The following is a 12,179-nucleotide window of genomic DNA, read 5'->3' on the forward strand; positions in this document are numbered from 1 at the left end:
CATAAGTTGATTTTGTAGGTTTTATTATAGCCAACTATAAATTCTAATATGTTATTAGAGTCTCTTCGGAATGAAAACCTCACCTAAAAGTTAATATTTTGAGATTGTATTAGACTCAACACAAATTCTAATAACAACTCATATAAAGTTGTATTGTTTATCACTTTGGGTTGTATTTGGTGTAACTTAGCTACTTCTATATTTGTTTGTTTTTAAATTAGTTAGAGATGAGAAGCATGGATTTTCATCGCTAATTAAAAAATTCAGCTTTGGGACATTCTTTGTTTTTAATCACTTTGAAACATAGTTTGTAATGAACAACTTTTTATATGTTCAGCAACAATGGGGTGAAATTGTATCAAGAGACAAAAGTTACACTAAGATTATTCAAAAATAACTTCTTTATTCATTTATTTTTTTTAATCGGCAAAAATTTATTAAAACCGCTTGCAAGGCGCAAAGAGACGGTGAAGAAGCAAAGCAAAGATGTCGTATATAGGCGTAACATCCACCCCACTTACATTAATCCGCCGGAACAAAACAAATACGGCGAACAATCCCCTAAGGAACAAAACAACCAAACAACATGGCGTAAGCTATGGCTCTGAAATCTAATTATTTCCTTGATTAATTATTATATTTACTAATTTTCTATTAATATAAATTAGAAATCGACATATTCTCTGATAGACTAAAGAGTGACCCCGTCATCTATAATGGTTTCGAACTATGTTAAAAAAAAAATAGAAAACTATAAGATTTTTTAAAGTATTCTATTTAGGTTCAAAACAATAGAAGAAACAATAGATGAACTGAGTGAAAGAAAAAAACTTCAACAATCAACTAAGAATAATCCAAAGATGGTTTTTTTAGACAAACGAATAGGTTTAATAAAAAAGATTAGTTTGTTCTTCAGGTCCTCATTTTGTATAACCAAAATCCTTCGTAATTGGATCAATCATAAATTATAAATTATATATTGTCATCTAAAATATCTAATACAATTTGAGTCTGTTCTATTTTATATATATTGTCATCTAAAATATCTAATACAATTTGAGTCTGTTCTATTTTATTGTTCTATATCATCGTCATCTAAAATATCTAATGCAATTTGAGTATATTCTATTTTATTGAATTTATCTTGGATCATTACCTAGTTTATCGGTTAATGTATGTTGAAATTATTAAGGGTGATTAATTTGGTTCATAAGACTATGTTTGCTTCAAATAATGAGAGGATTTTTAATGAACGGAAGAGGAGGGGAAGTAAGTATTGAGATTCACTAATTTAGTATGATATTATGGTTGATTGATAGCGTAAGAGGAATTGTTGGTAACATACTCGTGTATGTGTATGCACAGGTACGAGACTAAGTTATGATTATGTTAAGAGAATTATGTTTCCTTCCAACTATCCCAATGTTACTTGGTTCCTCTTTCCTTCATTTTATCAAAACAAAACACTATGTGTAACTCTTCAATGAAGGAATATACGTTGTGTTGTGTGAAACTCAAAATTATCAAAATATACTTTATAAATTACATCTTATCTAAAATGTGGTTGATGGCTTAAAATTAAAATCCGTAGTGGGACTCCTTTGTTTTGTCCGTCCTTACATTTTTTTTCATTTCATAGAGACAATTTAATCCTGACATTAGTTCAGACTAACGTTTGTGCAAGGGACTATTTCGTTACATCCAAAAGTGACAAATATTTTGATAATGTATACTACTGTTATGGCTCAAATTAGTCTCTATAACCACTTGAGAGGTAGAAAATTTTCAGAACAATTTTGATAATGTATACTACTGTATACATTATCAAAATACATGGATCATTCAAGTGAGGAATCAACTTTATGAACTGATCGAGAGAAAGCCAATACATCATTAGGAGCTTGAGCTGTTTCACCATTTGAAATTATGTTGTCACGGATGATCCTTTTGGTCATTGTGTCATTCTCTAATTCCCTTTTACACCCATCATCATTATCATTGATTTTGTTACTAATAATCTTCTTCCCCGATCCTCTTGTGGTTTTCTCTTCATTTTCTACTTGCTCTTTCCTTTCTTTATGTGCCTCCATAAACCTTAACAGGTTGTTACACAATTCAATATCAATGTAGTATGCTCTAAAAATAAACACTATAATATATAACCTAGCTAGGTTGTTTTTTAGATGGACCATTATATGTACACGTGTCAAGTACTGCAACGTGGTAGCTGCCACGTGTCCCGTTTTATTTGTTTTGACCTTGCTTACACACCTAGTGTACATGTTGGGTTGTGAAAGAACAAGATATGGCTACACATGTCAGGTCCTTGAATGCTAGAAACACTACGTGTCTCTTCCTGAATTTCTTGTCGGAGGTAAAAAATCACACATGCAAATGCAACCAAAACCAATTGATATCAAAAAAAAAAAAAAGTGAATAAGAGAATGACTCATACTGATTCTTGAGGGTCTTAATATATGTCTACGTGACTATGTCTTAATATCACACATTTAAGAAAAAAAGTTAGAAAGAAAAAATATAATAAAATAAAATAGTGTGTATTTTTAAAAAGATTAAAGAATGTGTATTTTATGTGTGTGTTCTAATTATGTGTTCAAATACTTGTGAAGTTGTGATTATGTAAAACTTCTGCAAAACTTAGCTAGCTTTAAAACAAAAAATACCTTCGTATTTTAGCTTATCGACAGTATCACTAAAGAAAAATTGAAGCAGTCAGTCAATTATAATTTTGTTGTAATTATGTATTAACATTATGTCAAAAAAGATATAATTATCGACCTTCTTTTATCATTTTATTATTTAACTCTTTACCTTAACTACTAAATCAACCTTTTATCCTCAACGTATAATATCGGATTTTTACTGCATTCTCTGTTGAAGAGTTTAGAGAACACTGAGAGTGGTAATGTGCTAAGCGTTTAGGGCCCTAATTATTATTTTTATTATTGATGAATAGCATGTATATTATAAGTTAGTTGCTATAACAAGACCAGCTTACTTGCATTACAAGTATGTTAAACCTAGATTATGCAACTAATTAAGCGTATGTCTAACAAACAATCCCTTAAACTGAACACTACTACAACCAAGTAGTTTGATTTACAATTACACAACAGAAAAAATCAATCTAAACTAGACAAATAAAAAATGCATAATTCCTCTCTTACTTTCAAAATGATTCAAGTTTCAATGGTTTAGTCATATTGTTTGATAGTTGATCTTGTGAGCTATACAATGTGTTAATTCCACAACCCATTCTCTTGTAAGATCTCTGAAAAAAAATTATATTTAACATCTATGTGTTCGCATCTTCCATATATCACAAGATTCTTTGATAGCTTTATTGATGAACTATTATCACATAATATTACAGTGCATTCCTTCTAAGACTCTCCAAGTTGATCAATGATTCTTCTAAGCCATACAACATGATAAGCACATGAAGTTGTTGTCATAAATTCCACTCAGAGAAAGTACCTCATCTTCCTTAAATCAGTCATTTTGAATTTGCTTTTCATTGAACTCTTGAATGTCTCAAACATTACCTCCATTTTCTTGTTTTACAAACAATGTATGTTCATGAGGGCATTTTTCGAACTTCTCTTGACATAAGTAGGAATCAATCTTGTTGTACCAAGCTCTTGGAGCTTTAATAAGCCCACACAATGCTTTTTTAAGCTTGTACACTTTGATTTTCTCTTGATCTTAATATCAAGGAGGTTGATCCACGTACACATCTTCACTCAGTTCACCATGAAGAAAAGCACTCTTCCTATCAAGCGGTTAACACATTCCGCTGGATGCTAAATACCTCATTGTAATCAACTACATGTTGTTGAGAGTGGCCTTAAGCTACTAATAAGGCTTAGTGCTTCTCAATCTCTCCATTATCATTGTACTTTGTTTTGTAGACCATTTTGTACCTATCTTCTTATTTCCTACTGGCAACTAAGTCAATTTTTATGTGTCATTACTTTCAATAAATTCAATATCTTGATTCATAGCTTTCCTCCAAATCTCAAACTTAACATCTTCATGGATAGTCATTAGGGCTAAACATAGCTAGATTATGCAAGTCGTCTTCTTCTTCTTTTGCTTCTCCATTAGTAACTTAGTCTTTGCTTTAGACAAGTGGTCTTTTTGAGTGACATCATTGTTTCCTTCATCACTAGCATCTTCATGAAGCTAAATTTATGTTTAATCTTCATTTATGCTATTCTCATCTTCCTCATTCATGTCAGCCTATAGTTGTTGCTCCTTTGGATTTTCATTCCAATTCCAACTCTTTGTTTTCTCAAACACCACATCTCTACTTATTATCACCTTATTCTGTGTAGGATCATATAATTTAAAGGCCTTGGGTTCATTACTGACACTAAGACATCTCTACTCATTTTCAACTAAAGCTTTGAACCTTTAAACACATCAAATGCGCTTGATTTGTCTTACAAGAGATAATATATGCATGTTTTCTTCTAAATTCATCACCAAGTGTATTGAAGTGCATGCTTCCTCCATTTTATGTTTATTTAATTGGTCCAAAAATGCATGACTGCATGAGCTCCAATTTCTTAGTGGCTCTCCAAGATGCAATTTTGGGAATAACATCTCTATGTTATTTTCCAATCACACAATCTGAAAGTCTCCTCAATTTCCTCCAATGTGGACAATCCGTTTACCATGTCATTCTTAACAAAGTGTTCATTCCTTTGAAACTCAAATGTGTATAAATGTAGTGCCATAAGAATTATTACTGGTGCAAATATGACAAACATCCTATTATAGGACATTTGTATCATTGTATGGTCATGATCAATCCATATTCTTGATGGAGAACTTTGCAAGTGTACTCATTAATAGCACAATGGTTAGATTTTTTTTGTTGGAGCTGAGCAATACTCAAGAGATCATTTGTTAATCCTAGCAAGTAGTATAATCAGTGATGACTTGATCAAAAATAGTTTACGTATGATTCCTGAAAATGAATCTTGTGTTGGATTTTATGAATAACTTTAATTACGTTGATATATAAAATATAATATCAATTATTATTAATTGTTAATGCACTTGGTTAAATAAATATAATGAATATTTGTATTGGGCTTAATTGTGAATGACCCGTGATGGGTTGGGCCATTCTTTACGTTAGCCTGTTGAGAGGTCTCTACCCTCATCTGGTGGATATATATAACCTGACTATCCCATCAGGTCAGTTATCACTCAGCCGTTATTCCATCAGCAAGAGGGCAGTTACGACTTCTCTATCAACCGTTCAAGAACAATCAATGGATCCAACAATGACAGGTACATGTTTATATGCTTTATCGATAATTTTCTATTCATTCAATATGCCATGTTTTGTGTCTATACCTGTTTAAAACACCGTAAATTTCATCAATTGGTATCAGAGCCAATTAGACACATCATATGGTTATTGTTTTGAATGGAACTATTGCATTATCTTTCATTGTACGATTCTGTTTGTTATGCATGCGATTGCAATTTTGTACCATTCATGTTCATACAACTTATGTTCCTTTTTTAACGTACGGTTTTGTTTTTGTTTGGATATATGATTCTAAAACCATGCTTTTCACAAATACTAATTTATACTATGAATAAACCCTTCCTGACAGTGATTGATTTCCAAATTCATCGATGCAAAAATTGATTTCCAAATTTAATGAAAACCTAATTTTTTATTTGTAATTTGGTTCGACGTTTTCATGAAATTGATTTTGGAAAACTGTTTGTTATTGTCTCGCCATTAAAACCCTGTAAAGATTATTGAATTTCGATGACTAAAACTATATTTTTCATCCGGGTATGATCGCGGGTCGTTTTGACCCGTTTTGTGATATCCGGGTGAGGAAGATGGCCTTTTTAAAAAAAAAAAAACAAAAAGGAACAATTTTTTTTTTTTTTTTATCACGTGATTGTTTTTTTCTTGCGGACACTCGCTTACGTACGCGTATGTGACTAACTCAGAATTGGCTACCTTATTATTATTATTATTTTTTTTTATTTGGCATGTGTATGTCAATTTTTTTTTTACGGGAATGTGTATGTCACTTATTTGGCCCAATATTTTATCAATTTTATTGCTTAAGCTATTTTGGGCCATTAAATTACATAATTGATAATTATTTGGTAGCAATTTATTATTCGTAGTAATAGTAATTACATCCTATCGATGTATTATTGTTAATATGAATTTTGTGTAAATTGTTCGTTTGTGTAGTTGTATTCTCACCTATCGTGAGACCAACTATGTGAATTTTGTTTTTTGATTATAGACTCAATTTATTAACGAAGTTAATTATTTACGTTAGTAGTAATTACATCCTATCGGTGTATTATTATTGATGTAAATTTTGTTTATTAGTAGTTATGATCTATATTATATTAATAATAATTACATCCTATCGATGTATTATTATTAGTGTAATTATTGTGGTACAATATCTTGTTTATTTTATGCTTATTATATTCAAATATCCTATCGATATTGAAATATTTTGTGCTATAAGCTTTGGTTATTATTGTACTTTGTGATATAAGATCATAATGATGTAGAGTCTTTCACTAGGATAATTTTGACTGCATATTTGTGGAATCATTTTTTGTATAATTTTTTGATGATTCCTTATTGTTCAATGACAGTCTCTTTTCCTAGCTCTGTGAAAACTCTTAATGGGACTAACTATGAGGACTGGAAAGATTCTCTGGATCTTTACTTAGTTATTAATAACTTTGACTTATCTTTAAGAACTGATAAGCCTGCTGCCCTTACCAATGCATCTACTGATACCCAGAAAGCCTTTTATGAAAAGTGGGAAACCTCCAATAGGGTGTGTCTTAAGGTCATAACTTATACCATGGAGAAGTCCATTAGGCAAAGCATTCCAGAAAGTGACAATGCTAAAGATTATCTGAAGTCCATAAGTGAAAAGTTCACCCGCTTTGACAAAGCCAAGAAAAGTGAGTATTTATCATTGTTTGACAAGACAAAGTATGATGGTACAAGCGGTGTGCGAGAGCATATTATGAAACTGATGCACTACTACAATAAGCTGAAGGATCTCAAGGTCGAGATTGGTGAAAGTACTTTGATCTGGAGGGTCCTTGAATCTCTGCCTCCACAGTTTGACGTTATGAGGACCTCTTATAATACCCAGAAAGCTGAATGGACTATAGATGAGATGATTGCTATAGTAGTTCAAGAGGAGGATTCTCTCAAGAAAAGTAAATCTCATAGTGTTAACCTTGCTGCTTCCACCTCTGGCACAAAGGATGTCAAGAAAAATCACCACAAAGGAAAGTATCATCATGATGACAAGAAAAAGGGGAAAGCAATGCATCACTTGGAGCCTAATAAGAAACCTTTTAAGTCAACCTTCTTTAAAGGAGAATGCAAGTATTGCAAGAAGTTTGGTCATAAGATGGTTGATTGTCTTATTTTGAAAAAGAAAAATGAGAAGCAAGGTACACCCCTAATTCTAGCTTGCTTTGAATCTAATGTTGTAGATGTCCCTTCCAATACTTGGTGGTTAGATTCAGGTGCAACTATTCATGTTGTGAATTCTTTGCAGGGGTTCACAAGGCTGAGGAAACCAAGTGATGCTGAGGCAAAGGTCATAGTGGGAGATGGAGCTGGAGTACCCGTAGTAGAAATAGGAGTTGTTTCTTTACTTTTACCTTCTGGACACAATTTAATTTTGAAAGATGCTGTTTATGTACCTTCTATGAGAAGGAATTTAATTTCTGTTTCGGCATTGGATAAATGTGGTTACACTTTTGCTTTTGGTAATGGAAAACTTGATGTTCGTTTTAATTCCAATATTGTTGGTTCTGGAATTTTATGTGATGGATTATATTTGCTAAATGTCGATGAAATGTGTGTTAATTCTGTTGTTGGGACTAAGCGTAATAGGAGGGATGAGAGTTCTTCGATGTTGTGGCATAGACGTTTAGGACACATTTCTAGGCCTCGTATTGAAAGACTAATTAAGGATGGGATTCTCCCTAATCTTGACTTCTCTGATTTTGATACTTGTGTTGATTGCCTAAAAGGGAAATTCACCGCCAAGACTAGGAATAAGAAAGCAAATAGATGTGATGATGTGTTGCAGTTGATTCACACGGACATGTGTGGTCCCATTACACCTACTGCTATGGGTGGATACAGGTATTTTATCACTTTCATAGACGACTTCTCTAGATTTGGGTGGATAGATCTTTTGCAAGATAAGTCTAGTTCTTTGAGTGCATTCAAATCTTTCAAAGCCGCTGTCGAATTGAAAACTGGAAAAAGGGTTAAATGTGTGAAGTCTGACAGAGGAGGAGAATATTATGGTAGATATGACGAGACTGGAAGAAATCCAGGACCATTTGCTAGATTTTTAGATGAATGTGGGATTGAAGCTCAATACACTATGCCAGGCACTCCTCAACAAAATGGAGTTGCAGAGAGACGTAACCGCACTCTTATGGACATGGTAAGGTGCATGCTTAGCCATTCTTCATTGCCTGATTTTCTTTGGGGAGATGCCTTAAGGACTGCTGTCTATATTCTTAATCAAGTTCCTAGCAAGTCTGTGCTGAAAACTCCTTATGAGCTTTTGATGGGTAAGAAGCCAAGTTTAAAACATTTTCATGTGTGGGGTTGTAAAGCAGAAGTTAGACCTTATAATCCTGAACAAAAGAAACTTGATCTGAAGACTATTAGTGGTTTCTTTATTGGTTATAGTGTGGGTTCCAGAGGTTGCAGATTTTATTGTCCTTCTCATTCTACACGAGTTATTGAATCTGACCGAGCATTTTTCTTTGAGGATAACTTGGATAGTGGGGTCTCTACGCCACGACCAGTTACTCTTGAAGAAGATCGTTCTTTTCTTCCCACACCAGTCTTTTCTCTTCCTATAGATAACGTGGTTCCAGTTACTCAAGGAGATGTTATACCACCACTGCAGGTTGAAAACCATAATGATATTCCAGAGCCTATTGATGTTGATGAACCGGGTGATTTAGCTGAAGTAGTTCCATTGAGACGATCTCAGAGAGTACGTAAGTCTTCAATATCAGATGATTTTGTTGTATATCTTCAAGAGCACGAGTTTGATCTTCATGATGATGATGATCCTACTACTTTTAATGAAGCAATCTCTTGCTCTCATGCATCTGATTGGTTAAAGGCCATGCATGATGAATTATCTTCTATGTCTCACAATGATGTTTGGGATCTAACAGAGTTACCAGTTGGTTGCAAGGCTGTTGGATGCAAATGGGTCTTCAAAACCAAACGTCATCCAGATGGTAACATTGAAAGATACAAAGCCAGATTAGTAGCAAAAGGCTACAGTCAAAGAGAAGGGATTGATTATAAAGAGACTTTCTCGCCTGTCTCCACCAAGGATGCTTTTCGAGTTGTTATGGCTTTGGTTGCACATTTTAATTTGGAACTTCACCAGATGGACGTGAAGACTGCCTTCTTAAATGGAGATCTTGTTGAAGATGTTTACATGGTTCAACCTGAAGGTTTTGTTGAAGCGGGAAAAGAAAACTTAGTGTGTAGACTAAAGAAATCCATTTACGGATTAAAACAGGCTTCTAGGCAATGGTATTTGAAGTTTGACCAAGTTGTCACTTCTTTTGGTTTTAATGAAAACGCCTCAGATCAGTGCATTTATTTAAAGACTAGTGGGAGCAATTTTATTATTCTTGTGCTATACGTCGACGATATTCTTCTTGCTAGCAGTTGCATTAACCTTTTGAATGAGACAAGATTAATGTTGAGTAGCCACTTTGATATGAAGGACCTTGGTGATGCTTCAGTTGTTTTAGGCATCCAGATTTTTCGTGATAGGTCACGTGGTATTCTTGGATTGTCTCAGAAAGGATATATTGAAAAAATCCTTAAGCGGTTTAATATGCATTCTTGCTCCCCATGCACTACGCCTGTTCAAAAAGGTGATAAGCTCTCTAATTCTCTATGTCCTCAAAATGATAAAGAAATTGTTGAAATGGAAAAAGTCCCATATGCTTCCGCTGTTGGTAGCTTAATGTATGCTCAAGTTTGTACTCGTCCCGATATTGCTTTTGCAGTTAATGCTTTAGGGAGATATTTGAGCAACCCAGGTTTGGGTCATTGGAAAGCCGTTAAGAAGGTCTTGCGATATTTGCAGGGAACCAAAGATTATATGTTGACCTATAAGAAGTCTGATCAACTCGAGGTCATTGGTTATTCTGACTCTGATTTTGCAGGTTGCCCTGACGACCGAAAGTCTACTTCCGGCTTAATTTTTATGATGGCTGGAGGAGCCATTTCTTGGAAGAGTGTTAAACAGACTCTTACAGCTACCTCTACCATGGAGGCAGAGTATGTCGCTTGCTATGAAGCTACTTGTCAAGCTATGTGGTTAAAGAATTTGATATCCCGTTTCAAAGTTGTTGAAAGCATATCTAGGCCACTTGTGATATATTGCGATAATACTGCTGCTGTGCATTTCTCTCAAAACACTAAAAGCTCTTCTCGGTCAAAGCATTTTGACATTAAATATTTATTTGTGAGAGAGAAAATTCTTGAATTTCAGACTCGAATTGAACATCTTGCTACGGAGAACATGTTAGCAGATCCACTAACCAAGGGCTTAACTGTTGGAGCTTTTCAAAGGCATGTGACTCATATGGGTTTAGTTAAGTCTTTTGATATTCTGGATTAGTGGGAGTCTGATTGTTATATTTTGATATAACTTTGATGAGATATTTCTGAAATGACGTCACTTAATAAACATATCTCTTTTGTAGCATCTTTTATGCTTGGACCATTAAGGATTACATATTTCTTATTGTTGTGTTAATCCATATTCATTATTGTTATGTGGAATGTAGGTATTTAACATGTATGATTTGTTTTCCCTATCGGATTCAATTTCTGCATTGTGAAATCTTGCATTCTTAAGTTGTTTTGTGACTAGTGCTGATATAAAATAGTTGATATACTCGTTTTATAATTTTATATATTAATGATTAATTAAAGTCATCCAAGTGGGAGAATTGTTGGATTTTATGAATAACTTTAATTACGTTGATATATAAAATATAATATCAATTATTATTAATTGTTAATGCACTTGGTTAAATAAATATAATGAATATTTGTATTGGGCTTAATTGTGAATGACCCGTGATGGGTTGGGCCATTCTTTACGTTAGCCTGTTGAGAGGTCTCTACCCTCATCTGGTGGATATATATAACCTGACTATCCCATCAGGTCAGTTATCACTCAGCCGTTATTCCATCAGCAAGAGGGCAGTTACGACTTCTCTATCAACCGTTCAAGAACAATCAATGGATCCAACAATGACAGGTACATGTTTATATGCTTTATCGATAATTTTCTATTCATTCAATATGCCATGTTTTGTGTCTATACCTGTTTAAAACACCGTAAATTTCATCATCTTGATAATGTAAGTTTGCTCTTGATGAGAAAAAAATAATATCTAGTCTCTCCTTATCTTATTCTCATGTTACATACTCTCTAACTTCAATTTTAATTTTCACTTCTATATAAACCAAGCCCAAAAACTTTCGTAATTTACACTTAGCAAAAATCATATTTACTCTCTTCTACCAAATTTGTTCAGACACTTGAGAAATGTAATTGATTCAGAAACCTTTCACTTTTCTTCCTTGATTCTACTTGCTTATAAGTTGTGTGAAAGATCATAAATCCAAACTTCACTATTCTTTTTGTTTATGAGAACACCATGTTCATCTCTTCTTCGTACTTAAATGTTACAAGTTTTGCAAAATCATCATATATCAAACGTTGTTAGTGTGGTTGGTTCATTAACACTATGAACATTTGGCTAACTTTATAAGAAAACAAAAATGCTAAATTGCACGACATCAATTTTGACGTGCTACCCACACGACTTTGATTTCCACCAGGGCGCAATTTCAGATTTTTTTCATTTATTTTAATTAATTTTTCAGATATTTTTCATTTATTTTAATTAATTTTTATTTAAACAATGGATAGTGATACCACATACATGTCGTGTTTCGTGGTGCATATAATGTCGTGTACTATAGCATTGCTCATTAGAAAAATATATATATATATATATGGACATATTGAACTTTGACTTTT

At 33.3% G+C, this 12,179-nt stretch overlaps 1 protein-coding gene across 1 annotated transcript; it reads left to right on the plus strand.

Moving 5' to 3' along the window:
• Positions 1-5,026: 5,026 nt before the first annotated feature.
• Positions 5,027-7,855, plus strand: LOC146945783 (uncharacterized). The gene is made up of 3 exons (XM_085744059.1): positions 5,027-5,325; positions 6,685-7,506; positions 7,614-7,855. Exons 1-3 carry the CDS (start codon positions 5,145-5,147, stop codon positions 7,640-7,642), a joined length of 1,032 nt encoding a protein of 343 aa, XP_085600185.1. The 5' UTR covers positions 5,027-5,144; the 3' UTR covers positions 7,643-7,855.
• Positions 7,856-12,179: the final 4,324 nt, after the last annotated feature.

This window comes from Medicago sativa, chromosome 2 (assembly GCF_051527215.1).
Source record: "Medicago sativa cultivar Bolivia chromosome 2, Bolivia_mono, whole genome shotgun sequence".
NCBI classification, from domain to species: Eukaryota; Viridiplantae; Streptophyta; class Magnoliopsida; order Fabales; family Fabaceae; genus Medicago; species Medicago sativa.